The 18,689-nt window shown below is 45.9% G+C and overlaps 1 protein-coding gene and 2 long non-coding RNA genes across 3 annotated transcripts; 2 read left to right on the top strand and 1 right to left on the bottom strand.

Moving 5' to 3' along the window:
- Window positions 1–1,971: 1,971 nt before the first annotated feature.
- LOC146268047 (uncharacterized) lies at window positions 1,972–5,674 on the top strand. Its single transcript, XR_014768778.1, has 3 exons — window positions 1,972–2,080; window positions 4,760–4,865; window positions 5,178–5,674. It is a non-coding gene; the product is annotated as an uncharacterized LOC146268047 (long non-coding RNA).
- Window positions 5,675–5,980: 306 nt separating this feature from the next.
- On the top strand, window positions 5,981–8,446 carry LOC146268048 (uncharacterized). The gene is made up of 2 exons (XM_084666957.1): window positions 5,981–6,087; window positions 6,545–8,446. Exon 2 carries the CDS (start codon window positions 7,161–7,163, stop codon window positions 7,755–7,757), a length of 597 nt encoding a protein of 198 aa, XP_084523083.1. The 5' UTR covers window positions 5,981–6,087; window positions 6,545–7,160; the 3' UTR covers window positions 7,758–8,446.
- A 7,798-nt stretch (window positions 8,447–16,244) lies between these two features.
- Window positions 16,245–17,086, bottom strand: LOC146268049 (uncharacterized). The gene is made up of 2 exons (XR_014724659.1): window positions 16,983–17,086; window positions 16,245–16,720 (listed from the first exon to the last, which is right to left on the bottom strand). It is a non-coding gene; the product is annotated as an uncharacterized LOC146268049 (long non-coding RNA).
- Window positions 17,087–18,689: the final 1,603 nt, after the last annotated feature.

Here is an 18,689-nt window from a genome sequence, read left to right on the forward strand (position 1 = left end):
CTCTGTAAAGCATTGTATCTTCCACTCACAAGGATGACTTACCTTAAATGGCAGCATTCTTTCATCTTGGATTATATTTCACGTCTTTGATGAAATGCTAATTTTTGTCCATTGGACGTGACTGCAACCCTGTCTTTCATTTTTCATGTGGGTAGCATCCCCAAAGAGCATTGTCACACCATTCTGTGCCTGGAGTCTAGGCTCTACAAGTCGAACATCTTTGAGACTGCACTCAAACAAGGTTGTATTTTTGTTCTTGAACCCAGGGATGTGACACACTTTAACACTCTAAAATGTAGGCCAGACCACTCTGTGAGCCTATAGTTTGCCCATAGAGCAAAAGATTCACTAGAGAATTTTCAGATCTATATGTATAATATTTTGACAGGCTAAACCATTGCCTAAGGAACATAATGATGGTTCTCCTTGATTGTCTCCTCTTCAGCAATTACTGGACTACTGCACAAACTCCATCCAGAAACATAAGTAATTAAAAACACCCAATGGCTAATATTGTTCAAAAGAGCACAGCCAAGCTTGTAGAACCGACAACTTGAAGATGCACATGAATTACGCAGAACAAAGAGAGCAGATGTACAGCTAAACCAAACACTCGGAAACCTTTCTGCATACATTTCTACACCAGTACAACAGAGACTGTAGTCCACAATGACCTACAAACAGGGAGGCGGCCTCATTTATCTCAGCTTGTACTGTTAACGTGTGGGTGATGCCCACCGTTGGAATCACTGCACAGGATGACACAGGGTGGGTGGGTAGAGACTGTGTTGCTTTTGCTGGGAGGGAAGATGACAGTGGGGAGAGCCAGACTCATTAAGTATACCGGGGTCTCTCGCACCTCTGTGTGTGTGTGTGTGTGTGGCGGTGGGAGGTTTGACATAAGTGGAGCTTTCAACTCGGGGACTGGTAACAGATGGCGTCGGAAAATGAGGCTCCTCCAATACGGCCCTGTCGCTCTGTCCCAGGAGTCCCCCCTCCTCGCCTCTCTCTTTCGATCTCTCTCTCTCCGTGGCCCTCCCCTTCCTTTCTCATTGGATCTCTGGCTCTCCTTGTGTGTATCTCTTTCCTTGCCCATCTCCTAGCCCTTCTTCCTTTGCCACATAACTCACAGGGCACAAGCTGTCGGTATCTCTCCTCCCTCCTTTGGCTCCCTCAACTTCAGTGAGGCGACTGGTTGAGTAACACTGAATGATACTTAACCGGGGCACTAATCAGATATAGGAGGACATCGTGGTGGAAAGACAGATGAGTGGAAAGATCAGGTACAGAGAAAGGGGGCGAGCAAGAGACAGAAGGGTGTTTAATATGCAGCACTAGAGAGGGAGAAAAAGGGGTTTGGCCAGGAAAGCTGGGCTGGAGGATGGTGTCTGTCACCTGGGTACTGACAGCCTCAGCTCTGGGCCTCCAGCACCAGATGGTGGGGCCGAGCCTGGGGCCTCCAGGGGCCTCACACATGCGGAATGAAAGGAGGCGAAGTGGTGGAAGGTTTACCTCTATTTTCCTTGCTAACAGCATGCGACAGGAAACAACAGTGGGAACAGACAAAACTGAGATGACAAAACAGGCATTTATCAGTGTCATTGTGTCTATATTCACTCAGACATGGCTGTATGCGAGCAAAATTGGCAGCTGTCTCCTAGTAATTTTCTTCTTCCTGTTCCCAGTAGATAATTTGGTGACAAACCCAGTATTTCAGAATGCTATGCATCCATTCCTTGTTCTTTTAAGCATTAGAATAATTCACCCGAGCTCGTCCTGTCTTTCAGAAGAACAGTTTGGCCAGCGGTGAGCTTTGTACATCTGCCGGTTGCTAGGTACTGATATGTAAAGTGAACTCCCTCTGCCAGCAGTTGACTCTTCTGATGCAGGCTCTCTATCTATGCTTTTCCATTTTCTCTTCGTGTAACCAACATAAAATTACAGACAATAACTGTATGACATCATTTGGTTTCAGTCAGAAGAAGGAGGAGTCCGGGCCGATAGCTTCTGCAGATGGGGAGTCAGGACATGGCATCGTCCGTAAACCACGACAACCCCACCACGCGGCCGGAGATCATTTGTAAGTTGTTGTAGGATATAGTGGGAGAAGTGGAGGGGAAAGGGACGTTCTGTAGAGGAGGCAGACAAAGTGTTTCCTTGGTTGAAGGGAGGGAGGTGGAGGGAGAAAGACAGAGCGTTTGGAACGGAACGGTAATGAGAGAGGCCAGCAGATGTGAGTGACAGCATGATGGAGTGCCCTACGTGAAGGCCCTGCTGTACACCCCAGACTGGGCGGTGTGTGTGGACAGTGACTGGGGAATTATGTGTGTGTGATAGCACTTTCTTTTAGCTACCCCTGGATGTAATTGTACTCGTATCTGAGCAGCATACTGTATGATTGCAGACCACACCTTTCCCTTTCAACGATCAATCCCAGAATCAGTCAGAAGATTGCCTAACAGTGACTCAAAGGGATAATTCGATCATACGCACTCGCAGGACAGTCTTTTAGTCTGCATCATGTCAAATGTTGGGCATGAAGTGGACTACAGTATGCTACAGTCACAGAGTTAGCACAACAGGTAACATACTTTACCATACGGCCTCGGACAGTTAGCAGAGGCCACACTGTGCAGATGTACTCTGCTATCAACATAAAGTATGTTCCTCACTTAATGTATTTTAAACCTGTCCACTACTCTCTTGTAGTCTGTAGTTGGACCCCTGGTAACCCCCCATCCCCCACCCATTGCTATAGGTACTGTTGGGACTTCTACATCCTGTTCCTGTGTTGCAGGTTCCTGTTATTCCAGTCACCTGTGTGGGCTCCAGGCTGAGCATGTGAACCACCCAGATGTGGGAGAGTAGAGACATTGAAATATACCCCCCAGCCTTGGTCCAGTATGATGAACTCCATACTGGTTCTGTGGACAAACCCTCCCCGAAGCACATGAATAGCCTAATGCTATTTAGATTCCAGTGTAATTAAGGAAACCGCATCGTGTTTGGGGCTTAGCAGGGCATTAATTATGTACTAAATGTAAATGTGCTCAACTGTTTCTGACGAGCAATTATTATAGCAACAGTGGCTGTTTGAATGACCCCCCCCTAACCCCCCCCCCCCACACACACACACACACACACACACCACCCCACACACTCATGACACAATGACAAAAATCTAAATATTACCGGAACCTCTTGATCTGCAAATTAAAAAATGACATTCAACATTGTGCAGCATAGATTTAGTAGTTATGTGATGTCGATATCGGCAGGCGTCAGTTTCCCCCCCCATCTCTCGGTTTTTGTACATCTCTCCCGTCTCATTGGTATTCCTGTTCATATTACCCTCTTCAATCACCAGCAGAAAAGCTCTGATTAATGGCAACAGTGAAAGCAATCTCATAGTGATTCATTAAACCAGGACTGGCATGAATAAAATGGGAGATTCGCTTATATTGCCTCTTACATCCCATAATGTGTTCTGTCTCGGGAGAAATGTATAATTCATAATGTTGTCGTGGCAGCGGTCATGTCCACACAAGCGCCATGCCGAATGGCCGGCTTCAAAGGGAGAACTCTAATCATAGCCTAGGCCTACATAATTTTATTAGGTTATGAGAGCAATAATGGACATGGTTGTCCGTGTACTCGTGTTAATGCTGTTTTGCCAATACTTTTTTTATATTAGGCCTACAGCACGTAATTAAATGATAATGGGCGTTATTATTGCTGTAGGTGTCTAAATGATTAATCTCGTGTTATGGGCCGACGGGGGATGTCATGTCACGTGCAGCTCCAGGTTCAGACATGGCTCCGCTACAACACCTTTGTATTCACACTGCATCCACTGTAGGCTCATAACCCACATGTATATTTCTTCAAGGTACAATTCTGTCTGGGTCCAATTCCACCATCCAGAATCCCTACGTTCTGACCTCTTAGAATACGATTTCAATAGGACAGTTGGGCCTATAGCAATGTATTGAGCATGTTACTGTAAAACATTTGCATTTATTTGCACACATCATTAAAAGGTTTGTGCGGTTTGAGTTTGACATTTTGACAGTTGTAGCATAAAGCCAGGGACAATGGATGAAAGCCACCCCCTTGAAAATTACCTTGCCGTTGCTCTCTTGCATATTACTGCGGATTGATTTCTATCAGACATTACCCTCCGCAAATGTGTCTGAACGCGGGCCATCAGGCGGGTGTCATTACCGCAGCTCATTTGCGGGGTAACTGACGATCGGATGTGACAGCGGCGGAATTAGCTTTTGTGCCGGCTCTCAGTCACTCCCTTGCTTGCACGATTAAGACAAAGAGAGAGAAAGAAAGACAGGGCCGGTGTCCCAACATTTTTTTCTACACATCAGAAAAGGCAACCAGCAGGTAAGAGCAAGGTAATTGGTTAGCCCGAGCGGACTATGTTTGCGCTATAGTAGCAAAATTGCAAAAGATGACTGAACAACGGATTTGAACACATGACAACTCCCTTGTCCCACAGTCCCTTTGACCTAGGTGGTGTGTAGAGGACAGAGTGTGTCTGGAATTACCTAAAGTAGGCTACATGCATTTTTCAATTTTCCCTTTTATCCTTACTCCTTTGATTACTGATCTGGCACGGGTCGAATATATGTAGGCATCCAGGCGGAACCCTCATCACACTGGAGGGCAAATATATCGCTCAGTCCCAGCGAGCCAGCAGCACATGATAGGGATAATCCAACCGTCGTTTCTTACCTTTCTCCAATAGTATGAACCTGCAGAGCCGGAGACTCTGGAGGCCCCGGAGAGCCGGAGAGCTGCAGTTTCAGGACCGCAGTTCTTGGACCCTGACAGCGCCACCTAGCGAATTGAAAGTCAGTGTCACCAAATAGCCAAAGTCAATAAAGTATTATGTACTGATAACATCAGTAATAACAAGCTCCAGGAGACTTGCTACAACTGGCCCTGTCTTCTGTGAACTGTTCAACTGGTCCTTGGAGGAGCACAGTTCCAGCTCTTTGGAAGACCTCTGACATCTTCCTTGTTCCAAAGAAGAGCAGACCCAGGCTTCCCAATTACTTCCAACATGTAGCTCTTACATCAGTGGTGATGAAGAGTTTTGAATGTCTGATACTTTTGTAACTACAAAACCTACAAATCTCCACCTGCCCTCTTTCTTTCATTAGGGCTCTGGAACTGCCAGTCTCCTGTGAACAAGGCAGACATCATCCCGGCGTTAGCATCCCATGCTTCTCTTCATGCCCTTGTGCTGACAGAAACATGGATCCGCCCAGAGAACACTGCAACTCCAGCTGCTCTCTCCGTCAACCACTCGTTCTCTCACTCACCCCGCTCAACCGGGCGGGGGGCTTCTTTCCCCACATATTAAATACACATCCACACCACTCTCTGTTACTGCCATATCATTTAAACACCATTGTATGATGCTAACTGATCCTATCAAAGCATCCTTAATTGTTCTTTATCGCCCACCAGGACCGCTAGCCGACTTTGTGGAGGAGCTGGACATGCTCCTCAGCGTTCTCCCGGATGACGGAACACCGCTGATACTCCTTGGGGACTTCAACATCCACCTCCAAGGAACGTAGGCTGACAACTTCTTGTCTCTCCTGACCTCCTCCGACGTGACGCTGCTGAGCACACCGGCGACCCACAAGGCAGGCAAGCAGCTACACCTCATCCTGACACGTAACTGTATCACTGAGCTAACCTCTGTAACCCCACTGCACATTTCTGATCACTACTTTATCCAATTCTCTGTCTCTCTCCCTCCAACCCCTCCTACCTCCCCTCCCCTCGTAACTTTCCGGCGCAACCTCCGCTCCCTATCCCCCTCCCATTTCTCCTCTATTAACAGTAACATCTTCCCTCCCATAGACGAGTTCTCGTCCCACCCCACTAACACTGCCACCGACACCCTGTTAACCACTTTAACTGCATCACTTGACTCTCTTTTTCCCTTGTCAACCAGGCCTGCACGATCTTCTCCCTCCTGCCCGTGGCTTACGGATGTTATTCGTGAAGAATGGTCCACCCATTGAGCAGCTGAGAGGAGATGGCGCAAGTCCAAAGACGGTCTGTACCTTGATAAGTATCACTCCCTCCTTAAATCCTCCTCTACTTTCTGAACAAAATTAACTCTGCTTCAAACCCCCACAAACTTTTCTCTACCTTCTCCACCCTTCTTAACCCAACTCCCCCACCCCCTCCCTCCACCCTGACAGCAGACGATTTCTCTCCCCTGTCCAAGGCAGAGCTCTCTGACCTCATTCTCTCTCATCGCCCCACCTCCTGTACCCTTGATCCTGTCCCCTCCACTCTCGTTCAAAGCAAAGCAAGAGAGGTTCAAACCTCTCTTACCTCTGGCACCTTCCCCTCTGCCTTCAAATAGGCCAGAGTTACCCCTCTACTCAAAAAACCCTCCCTTAACCCTGCCGTCCTCCAGAACTACAGACCGGTATCACTGTTACCCTTCTTCTCTAAAACAATTAAACGTACTGTATCTAACCAACTGTCCAACTTTCTCTTTCAGAACAACCTGCTTGACCCCAACCATCGGGCTTCAAGGCCGGCCACTCCACAGACACTGCCCTCCAGTCTGCCAGAGCGGCTTTGAGGTCATCCGTCATCATTCTTCTGGACCTTTCTGCAATATTTGATACGGTTAACCACCAGGTCCTGCTCTACAGACTTTCTGAGATGGTCATCACTGGCACTGCACTCCAGTGGATCTCATCCTACCTGTTGGGAAGATCCTACCAGGTTTCCTGGGGAGGCAAACTGTCAGACCCTCGCCAGCTCTCCACTGGTGTCCCACAGGGCTCCGTTCTTGGACCCCTCCTCTTCTCTCTGTACACCACCTCACTTGCACCAATCATCACCTCCCATGGCTTCTCCTACCACTGCTACGCTGACGACATGCAGCTGTACCTGTCGTTCCCCCCGACCGATCCGGGGATCTCAGCTAGGATTGAGGCCTGCCTCGCAGACATCTCCGCCTGGATGACCGAGCACCACCTCCAGCTGAACCTCGCCAAAACAGAACTTCTCATCATCCCGGCCAAACCCTCCATGTCCATGACCTCTCAATCACCCTGGGATCTGCGACGGTGACCCCCTCATCCTCTGCCAGGAACCTTGGGGTTACCATGGATGACGAGCTCTCACTCACAGCCTACGTTGGTGCGGTCTCGCGGTCGTGTAGATTCACCCTCTACAACATCCGGAAGATCAGGAGATACCTGTCTGAGCACTCCACGCAGCTGCTTGTCCAAGCACTTGTCTTCTCCAAGTTGGACTACTGCAACTCGCTGCTTGCCGGTCTCCCAGCAAGCGCAACCCGCCCTCTTCAGAGGATTCAGAACGCAGCGGCCCGCCTGGTCTACAATCTACCCAGACGCTCCCACGTTACCCCGCTCCTCATCTCCCTCCACTGGCTACCCATCACGGCCCGCATCAGATTCAAGACCCTGGTACTGACCTTCCGAGCAGTGAACAGGACTCCACCCGACTACATCAAGTCTCTCTTGCAGCCTTACACCCCCACCCGCCACCTACGGTCTTCTTCAGACAACCGCCTGGTGGTCCCAGCACTCAAGACCGCCCGGTCCCAACACAAGCTCTTCTCCTGCCTGGCCCACCAATGGTGGAATCAACTCCCCACCTCCATCAGAGACACAGACTGTCTCTCCACCTTCAAGAGAAGGCTCAAGACGCACTTGTTCCGGGAGTACAACGGTACTTAGGAATGGTCTGCTGAACCCAATGCTAGTTTCCTCAAGGATCACAATGACTCTTGCTTACAGACTGTTGCTCTTGTTGGTTAGTGGTAGCTGATTTAAACTGTTGTATTCTATTTTAGTTCATCTTATTTTTATTTGACTGTTGCTTGCTTTTCTACAGGTACACTTGCACTTAAAGATTCATGTTGTTTAATTGTAACTTGCTTAACTACATGCTCTTATGGTTTTTCCCTTTGGCACTTACTTTTTGGTTGTTCACAATGTGTGCTTCTTGTTTTGGCTATGGGGCTATCTTGTTGTTATTATCAGTGACCTATGCACTTTGTAAAGCTCTCCCTTGGAAGTCGCTTTGGACAAAAGCGTCTGCTAAATGAATAAATGTAAAATGTAAATGTAAGAGACAATCTAGAACCTGGCAGATCAACTCCAGTTTGCCTACATTAAGTGTAGAAGTCTCGATGATGCTGCCCTTACTTTCCTGCATCATGCACTCCCATCTGGAAAAACTAAAAGCACATGCTATGCTTGTGTTTGTGGAATATATCTAGTGCCTTTAACAGAATGTAACCACATCTGTTGGGAATACAACTACTAAACATGAGTAAATCCTTGATTCATACTGCAAATAATTAAAGTCCACACACACACACAGGGTTCTGTCAAAATACTTATGCAATGTACGTATTCTCTGATTCGTTTCATTATTTTATTTTATGCTCTATTATACATAAATATCAAAGTTATCTGAGGAAATACAATTTTAACTCTAATCTGTTATACTTCAATTTATTTAATGTCATCATCACAAAAAAAAAACTTTTTCTTTGAGTAATGTGGGATGGTGGTGCTGCGGAGGATCCACCGCTTCCTTCTCTGCTGCTGGTGGTGAACCTCTATGGTGGATGGGCTGCATGAGGATGCTTCATTTGGTGTGGATGGGCATGCTAGATGATGTTTTGTATTGGACATGACTCAAAACTTTGATCACATCAGTGGATCAGATCATCTTTCATATTCCTGTAAATACTGCACATGCCTGTGTGCATGCTACATTTTGGATGTGTCTGACACAACAAAGTTCTGGAAAAGTGAAGTTCTATTCTATTTGCTATGGCTTTTGCAGTCACTCAATCTCAGTCACAAATGTGTAATGTTAGAGAGGCAAGACACAAGGTTGACTCTCAGGGCAGATTCAAGATATATATTCTTTATTTTAAATAATTGTCAAACAATGACAATCACCCCTCCATATCACTCCATCCCCTCCATCTAGGCCTCCATAGACCTCCATACAACTTCATCCTTCAATGAGAGATAGAAGCAAGAAAAACTAATTTAAGGTTAGGGTTAGTAATACATTAATTAGCATTACTGAAGTGGTTGATATTAAAGGTATTAATAGTAGATTATAAAGTTGTATGGCATTGTGCAGAAAATGTACATTCTCTACTTCCCTCCAATGATAAACTGGTCCAGAGATAAAGACCTTTTCTGCATCCTGCAAGGACAAATTCCTCAGCATACTCAGGCCGTAGCCTATATGATGATTTACAAAAATTATGTTTTTTTTTTTTTTTTTTTAAGACAGTAAAGGCTGCAGATTTCGTTTAGCTGACAGATCGAATCCACTTGCTTTTAACTTATCAAGTTTTATTAGGCTTTATCATAAGACACCTACAGTAGTTGGGCTTGCCAAAATCGCACGATGGTTTCAATAAAACAAAACAAATAGTCGAAAAGTTCGTATTTCATAAAATTATCGTAAGTGAACAGATAATAAGGGTTGCAACAACGAATCAATTAAATCAATTCAAATCTATTATTAAAAGCGTTGGCCACGAATTTCAATATCGATTTGTTGTGTCGTGCGATTATTACACCACTCAATCAGTCGCGGAGATGTCAGAGTATTAAAAAAAAAAGTTTAGTTGAGTGCGGAGCAAAGCGGAGGTAGAGGAAAGACCTTCGGAGACGTTCTGAAACACATGGCGGAGAAATCAGTACGACCTAAGACATCCAAGGTGTGGGAGCATTTCACACTAAATACGTCGAAAAGGTGTGTTAATTGACAAAGGGGAAGTTAGCATCCCAAGTGCAGCCACGACGAGTCTAAGGAACCGCTTGACCCACCAAGGCAATGTCACGTTGCCTTAAAAATCACCGAACCTCTATACCGCCAGCTGGTGGTATGGAGGCTTTACTTTACAGCTACCGACACATGCACACGCACAGTCGCACACGCATACGAGTTGTGGATTTGTACTACGACAGAAGTGTAGCAAAAGTCACGTGTAAAAACACAGCCAATTGAGAGACCAGCCTTTGTGACTACATATTTGGACAATGTTTTACACATACACAAATCTGCGCATTCGTAGATCCTTGTACGGATTTGTGGATCGCGGTAGCATTTGTGGATCGTACACAATTGTGGATCGTACACCTTTGTGGATCGTGCTGTGCATTTGTGGATCGTGTTGTGCATTTATGAATAGTTTTGTACGGTGGCCCTGAAGTGCAAATCACACCCCCTAATATGAGTACATCCCCCAAATGAAAACGCTCCCCCCGAATACGAGTCAACTCCCCCCAAATTGGATGACTTGTTCACCTCCCCCAATACAAAAACACGCTCCCCCAAATGGAAAACGACATTACATTAACTCTGAACGGAAAGGGTAGGTACTACACTGTAGCGCTGATTGGATGCTAGTAGGCTAAGACATTGATCGACAGAAGTAAAAAATGCAATAGCCTGACAGAGTTACGTGCACCAGGACATTTATTTGGGTATCGAAGCAGCATAGACTAAGTATGCAAAAGCATAAATTGCGTGTTAAACATAGCCAAACAACTAGTTCACGTAACTCTGTCATTATCATGAACTTGATCGTTTTGGTTGGAAGGAAAGAGGAAACATTAATGTTTACAATTCAGAGTCATGACACTACTCTTTTTAATCAGGGTCATTCTTATGAAATAATCTCAGATATGCTGTTAACGTTTCACAATATAAGTAGCCTATGCGCACGCTAAAAACGCAGTTGAAGGCAGGACTTTTCAGAAGAAAAAACTAATAGTCCACTACAGAAGTATGCCGAATCACAGAGTAACATGGACCAGGATACTTGTTTGGCTATCGATTTTTACATTTAACAGGAAATACTTTTGCCTAAGTAGCCTATTTGCTACATTCTTCGATAGCCAAACAAATGTTCTGGTGCACGTAACTCTGCCAGGCTATTGCATTTTGTACTTCTGTCATCAATTTCATATTTCTTGTTAGTTAGCCTACTGCATCCAATCAGCGCTAAAGTGTAGTACCTACCCTTCCCGTTCAGAGTTAATGTAATGTGTTTTTGAGTTAATGTAATGTCGTTTTCCATTTGGGGGACCGTGTTTTTGTATTGGGGGGAGGTGAACAAGTCATCCGATTTGGGGGGAGTTGACTCGTATTCGGGGGTAGTGTTTTCATTTGGGGGATGTACTCATATTAGGGGGTGTGATTTGCACTTCAGGGCCACCGTAGTTTTGCTACAATAATAGCCCCATACTAGAACTGCGGTTCTGAAACTGCAGTCCTGAAACTGCAGCTCTCCGCGCCTCTCCGGGGTCTCCGGCTCTGCAGGTACCTCCTACTCCCTTTCTCCGTCCGCCTCCACCACCACCTCCACCATTGGCACGCACACAGAAAGGCTTTGAGTGCAAAGCTCTGCATTCACTTGAGTCTGTGGGGCTGGAAATCAATATGCTTTGACCTCACGCTAGTCAGAGCTTTTGTCCCCGGCCACATCAGGATACACAGCGTGATCGCCGACTGGCCCAACACTCGATAGGAACAAACCGAGCCTGACCTGAGAATCAGTATCAGAATGGGGATTTATTCGCCATGAAAGTTTGCACAGACAAGGAATTTGCCTTGGTAGGAAGGTCCATACAATAAACATATAGGAATCTTACATTTAAATATGTAGTCTAACTATACTAAGGATACATAAACTAGCAATACTAAGTGGAATAAAATAAAATATAAGTGGGCATAAAATAAAATATAAGTTGCCAATTTACAATTTAAAATACAATATAAAATACAAATATTACAGGAATTGAATGTAGTGCAAATTGTAAATAGTTTTAATTAGTGCTGTCCGTTTAACTTTCTGTGTGTTTTGTCGTTGTAAACTGAGCTATCATTGCAGCACGTCCAGTCTGAAAAACCACTTGATGGCCAAGCACACAGCTGATGCAAATTCTCCGCCCCCTCGTCAAAGCCAGGCGATTGCAATGTTCCATGTTGATAAGAGCATTAAAATTCGAAAAAAGAATGGGACAAAAAGAAATCAAGGGACATTTAGAATAGATAAAAATTTGCGATTAATCTTGAGTTAACTATGACATTAATGCGATTAATCGCGATTAAATATTTTAATCGTTTGACAGCACTAGTTTTAAGACATTAAGTCATTAATGTTAGTGTGGGCTCTTGGCCTTGTTGAGGAGGCCAACAGTGGAAGGGAAGAAACTGTTTGTGTGGCGTGAGGTTTTGGTCCTGATGGACCGCACCCTTCTGCTGGAGGGGAGTGACTGAAACAGGGAGTGTCCAGGGTGGGAGGAGTCCGCCACAATCTTTTTCGCTCGTCTCAGGGTCCTTGAAGTGTGCAGGTCCTCGAGGGAAGGCAGATTGCAGCCAATCACCTTCTCCGCAGTGCGGATGATACGCTGCAGCCTGCTCTTGTCCTTGGCAGTGGCAGCAGCGTACCAGATGGTGATGGAGGAGGTGAGGATGGATTCAATGATAGCTGTGTACAAGTGCACCATCATTGTCTTTGGCAGGTTGAATTTCTTAAGCTGCCGCAGGAAGAACATCCTGTGTTGTGCTTTCTTGGTGAGGGAGCTGATGTTCAGTTCCCATTTGAGGTCCTGGGAGAGTATAGTGCCCAGGAAGCGGAAGGACTCCACAGTGTTGACTGGGGATTCACTCAGGGTGATGGGGTGAGTGGGGCTGTGTTCTTCCTGAAGTCCACAACCATCTCCACTGTTTTGAGAGCATTGAGCTCTAGGTTGTTCTGGCTACACTAGGTCACCAGGTTGTCCGCTTCCCATCTATAGTCGGACTCGTCTCCACCAGAGATGAGCCCAATGAGGGTGGTGTTGTCAGGAGTTTGACGGACGGATGAATGGAGGTGCAGCTGTTGGTGTACAGGGAGAAGGACACAGCCCTGGGGAGATCCAGTGCTGATGGACCGGGAATCAGAGACTTGTGTTCCCAGCTTAACGCACTGCTTCCTGTCAGACAGGAAGTCTGTGATCCACCTGCAGGTGGAGTCAGGCACGTTCAGCTGGGAGAACTTGTCCTGAAGCAGAGCGGGGATGATGGTATTAAAGGCAGAGCTGAAGTCCACAAACAGGATCCTGGCGTAGGATGCTGGGGAGTCCAGGTGCTGTAGGGTGAAGTGTAGGGCCATATTAACTGCATCATCCACAGACCTGTTGGCTATGTAGGCAAACTGCAGGGGGTCCAGTAGAGGGTCTGTGATGGATTTAAGGTGTGCCAGCACCAGGCGCTCAAAAGACTTCATTACCACAGAGGTCAGGGTGACGGGTCTGTAGTCATTATGTCCAGTTGGCCTGGCCTTTTTGGGCACAGGGATGATGGTGGAGGACTTGAGACAGGCTGGCACATGGCATGTCTCCAGGGAGGTGTTGATGATATAGGTAAACACCGGAGACAGCTGGTCAGCGCAGTTCTTGAGGGTGGCTGGAGAGACAAAGTCCGGCCCAGCTGCATTGCGGGGGTTCTGTCTCTTGAACAGTTTGTTCACTTCTCTTTCCTGAATGGAGAGGGTCGTCACTGTAGACGGGGGGAGGGGGGAGGCCTCACGGGGTTGTTCAGGACTGTCCAATTGTCTTTCAAATCTACAGTAGAACTCATTCAGGTCGTTGGCCAGGCGGGAGTTGTTAGTTGAGTGGGGGGCTCTGGGCTTGAAGTTGGTGATCTGCCTGAGGCCTCTCCAGACAGAAGCAGAGTCGTTAGCAGAGAATTGATGTTCTAGTCTCTGCGAGTACAGTCGTTTAGCCTCTCTCACCGCCTTGCTAAACCTGTTCTTCGACCTGTCCAGACAGAGTGACGACCTTAGTCTTCAATAGCTACGCATTAGTCATAGCCTGGTCCTAACCAGACCCTCGTAGGCCTACATATTTGTACAGAGGGTCTGGGATCGCTACATTGACAAGCGTTAACTTCCTTGAAGGCGGGTACTAGGTTAAATTTAAAATGATTGGATCTGCCCACAGCCACTCTGATTTGCCATAACCAATCGCAATGGTGAAGGAGTTGGCTCACCACTACTGTAACGGAGCTAGCGTGGCTGGATAATCAAACTTTTCCCAAACCCAGTGGGGAGGAGGGCAACAACATCATGGCAACCTCTGTTCATTGATTGGACCTGCAAAAAGATTTGAGAAAACCGACTTATAAGCCAAATTCCCAGACCTAGTACAGAAGCAAAATGAAAATTGAGCAGAAGTATGTAGGAGGGCAGAGCCAAGCTACATTAGCCATGCATTAGGTGACTGAAGTTGAACCTATAAGCCTACTGCATGTTTTAAGAAGCTTCTGTAAAGAAACCTCAACATTAAATATTTCGTATTTAGGAGCATGTGTGGATGGTAGGGCCGGGCGGTATGGCCTAAAATGTTCACGGTATAATTCGTAAGCACTGACGGTATCGATATATATCATGATATATTAGTTATTCTTAAAATGTCATGATAATGTAATCCGCACTGCAGCGGCTAATCTACTGCACTCAGACGGATTTGGATTGGGTAACTCCGGTGTGTCGCATGAGTTGAATTTTCCCAATTTTGCAGTGTTTAATTAACACGGAAGAGCGACTTCTCAGTAGCCTACGCGTTCAACAGTAGCTTATGTTTATGGGATTGCAAGAAAACTCTTAAATATTTGCTCTAGCTATAAACAATGATTATATGGCCGAATACTCGATTCTGTTGGCCTAAAATAAAAATGTCACAATTCTAACCAACCTGGCATTGGATTTGCTCATTCTGCTAGATTCATTTTCGTGCAGATGCATGGCTTTCAGGTAGGTTGACCAGATGTCCGGACTTTGTCCGGACAGTCTGGTTTTCCTAGCCTGACGTTGTCATACTCATAATTCAAGTCAGAATGAGTCTGATAATGCTCCATTGGGCTGTGAATATGGGGCGTGTTTCAACCGAACCCGGGGAAAAAAATGCCTCTTCGCTGAATTGGATAGACCTACAACCAATTAGAGCAACGTAGTATGTTAACTTTTACCAAATCCCATAGGAAGGACGGCAAAAACATATTTTAGAATGCCTTGATCGCGTTTCTCTGTTCCTCTTTCAAAATGTCTGTGCTGGTGATGTCTTCTAAAACAGACTCAATGATAGAATCTTCACATCTCAGCTCTCCAGTGGCAGCCATGTTTGTTGAAAACAAATTCAACCCAAGCGCTCTTTGGTGAGTGGTTGATTACGTTACTGTTGATCATCTGTCCATCATTGTATAAAGCCCACCCTGACAATTTGATCGGTATGAACAGCTCTTGTTCGGGCATAGTTTTTCCCCAACGGAGCAATGCCAGACTAGCCTGGTCCTAACCAGACTCTCGTACATTCCATTTGTACATACAGTCTGGGCTCGATCCATTGACAAGTGTTAACTTCCTTGAAGGCGGGTACGGTTGTTTTTTGGGGTAAAAGATTCAAATTTGAACTAGGCTGTATCACTTGACTTATATTTTATACCAAACAGAAACACTTTACTTAATATATTTATTAATATATCGTGACACAGGCAAAAAAAGCTGAAGTTGGAATAGAGAAGCAGGAACAAAACGAGATGCTATAAAAAATGTATATCTTGGAACACCAGAAAGGTGTTGCCCATCCATCGGCAGTGAACCGTCAAATTAACTTGAAGTCTGCCAAGAATCTCTTTGATTCAACCATGTTTGATTAGGAAACGCCAATGAAGAAGCCCCCAAAATGTGACATTGAGAAATGTCACAATGCTTCTGGATGTAAAAGCACAGTTTTCACATTTATGGCTAGTGACTTGCTTGTCAAGATTGGGTCGCGTTGTAATAAGAGGACCATTCCTTTGAGAAAACAACCCCCCCATGAGTTTTGAGTGGTGGCATAAAAGCTTGTGAATACCCAATGACTCATTCAGGATATGATTCCGATGTCCAGCTATGATTCAATCCAAGACTGGTGTTTATGGGCCAGACAGATTCAAATCTAAGATATATGTGACACAGTGACAACCCTGGTTGAAGGGATGAGATATGAGCTACGCGATACTGATGCGGATGCATGTGGAGACGAGTCAACATGAAGCCTCTAGCCTATCTGTTAGGCTGAATGTTTTTTTGTCCGTGTTCAGAATCATTGGATGCCATACATTATTTTAAAGAACGTAACTACAAGGCCAGACTCACATTTGAATTGAATACCCTTTAATGGAGGGGGCCAGTACAACCAAACATGAAGAAAAGTGAATAGTCCCACAGGATCATCCAGACACCCACGTTCTGATTAGCCAGAGTTGACAGGGGTTTGGAGGAAAAAGTTGTTTTGTATATCCAGCTGAAGGCCAGCATTGTCAGTGTAAATGGTGAGAGTAGCACGCTATCAATTGGCTGTCTGGCTGTGGCTGGCGTTCAGCTTCAAAGAAACGCCTGCAGGCATCGTTTCTAATATTGTCTTAGAGTCCATGTTTTTCACCTAACCACTGATGCGTGAGTGGCCTGGAAAAACATACGGGAAACATCAAAAGTACTTTTGAAGCGTGGGATTGTCAGAGCACTACTAAACGTTTCCACCTGAATCCTGATTGGGTTAACCAACCAGTCAGTCTCCTCTTGTGTTGAAGTGACACAATCACTGTTCTTCATCTTCATTCTTCATATTTGGAGCTGAATCAGGAAAGGTTAAAAAATGAATCACTATTTTAAATAGGAAAGTGACACTTCAATGTTGTTTTAATTCCCATATAGGATCAGGGTTGTGTTGCGAGGGAGTAAGGGCAGCGCATTAAGGCTTTGGCTGTTGTGACTAACAGCTGTGAAAACTTGTTTGTAGAAGCGCCTTTCATGTCTGCAATGTTAATCCGCCACCATAACAGCATCAAAAGAGAGGATATGTCTTATTGTTTCACCATTCAGTTAACAGACAGACCTGAAACACAGCTGAAGTACTGTACACTCTCTCCCGCCCTCTCTCTCCCTCCATCTTTCATCCTTTCTCTGGTTTTCGTTTTTGTCTCATGTCGTTCTCATTCTCTCTCTCACCCCCTTTATCTCCTTCCCTCTCCCCTCTCCCTGTGTACCACACATGCACACATACACTCACACACAGATGGTGTTACGTAAATGTGCAGGGTCCTGCCTGGGTGTTGCAATGTGAGTGTCTCTCTGGAGAGGGCTGTGTAAACAGTTGCGGTGTCAGAACAGGGCGTAACGCCAGGGGCGGCAGACCCCGTGACATCATCCTCGCACGACCCACAGCCAAGGACTCCTCACTTCTCCTCCCATGGGCCTTGAACTCCTCTGTACTTTATTGAATTAGACACAGCGATGTGTGTGCAAAAACAGACACAATTCAAAAAGGAATGATTCGAATGATTCAAAAAGGATCATTCGTTTGGATTTGAGTCACACCAACAGTCACCTAGGTGTCCTCCCCCCCCCCCCCCCATTAGCACAATCTGGCGGTTCAGTCTGGTCAACAGCGTCGTCAAACACAGAGATAAATATTAATAATGGCGAGTGTTCATGTCTCTCGTCGGCATTGACACAGTCTATGTAGGGTTTTATTTCCAGCGTCTCCTCCCTAAGGGAGTGGGGGGGGCCAAGTGGTCCATCTACTGTAAGATAATGACAGGGCTGTCACGCTCTGCTTGACTCATCCATGCTCTCCATGTTGTTTTCAGAGTGTCACTTCAGATTTGCCTCGCTCAACAGTAAGCCTCAGCTCTCATCTAATTGGAAGGGGAGACACTCTTGAGCCAAATGGAGTTTCCAAATTGGACTCCTCCAAGTGCTCAGAAACTCATCTCATCCTCAGTATCGAGTGCTTTGGCTTTGTTGAAGGACTCGCTTCAACGAGTTTGAAGATGAACGTTTTCAAAGGCACATGACGCAATTAGATGTGGTGGTTTTATCATTCTCATTATGATGATAAAATGTTCTCAGTCACTTGGGCTTTTATTCTCTACGGTGTCTTCTACTTTGCAATTGGATGGATAATGATTTGGGGAATGCTTTTTGTCCTTTTTCCAGTGCTTGTATTTACATTTCAGTACCATACTTAAGGTAACTAACTTCAAACTAGTGAGTCAAAGACCAAGATGCTACTCCTCTTTTGCAACCTCACCCTGGCTAGTGGAAAGACAGTGCGTTGCTGTTGGAGGAAGGTGGATGCAGTGCGATGCGGTTGGAAACGGGTGGATGCAGAGCGATGCAGTTGAAGGCAACGAGAGGTTGTCGGAGGCATTGTGAAGTTGTTCGAGGCTGCGTGAAATGGTTGCAAGTCTTGTGAGGTTGCGCGAGGCAGCGGGAGGCTGTTAATGTCCCCCACTGCGCCTCTCAGCCAAGACTCACAGCCTGCCACAATGCTCTGATACATCTCCAACTGCCCCTGTCCCTGGCCAGGCATGAGGGGGAGGACTTGGACTCGGCCACCAGTCACCTTGATGTGACCAATCAGTGCTCCAGCTCTTCTTCACACATACAGACATGGCACCCCTTTCTTCTGAGTTCTGCTGTGCCGGATGCTGTTGTTCACATTAAATCAGGGGCATGCGTAGATCGATGTCAAGGCTTTATTTTCAGCCTAAAGCACCTTATCCTTTTTTGTCTTGTCACACAGGAAAACACGACATAC

Source organism: Hypomesus nipponensis, chromosome 11, assembly GCF_054491055.1.
Source record: "Hypomesus nipponensis isolate SF chromosome 11, ASM5449105v1, whole genome shotgun sequence".
NCBI classification, from domain to species: domain Eukaryota; kingdom Metazoa; phylum Chordata; class Actinopteri; order Osmeriformes; family Osmeridae; genus Hypomesus; species Hypomesus nipponensis.

Bases quoted from the DNA above. Each gene is read 5' to 3' on its own strand.
- LOC146268048 (XM_084666957.1), top strand. From the start codon at position 7,161: ATGGATGACGAGCTCTCACTCACAGCCTACGTTGGTGCGGTCTCGCGG.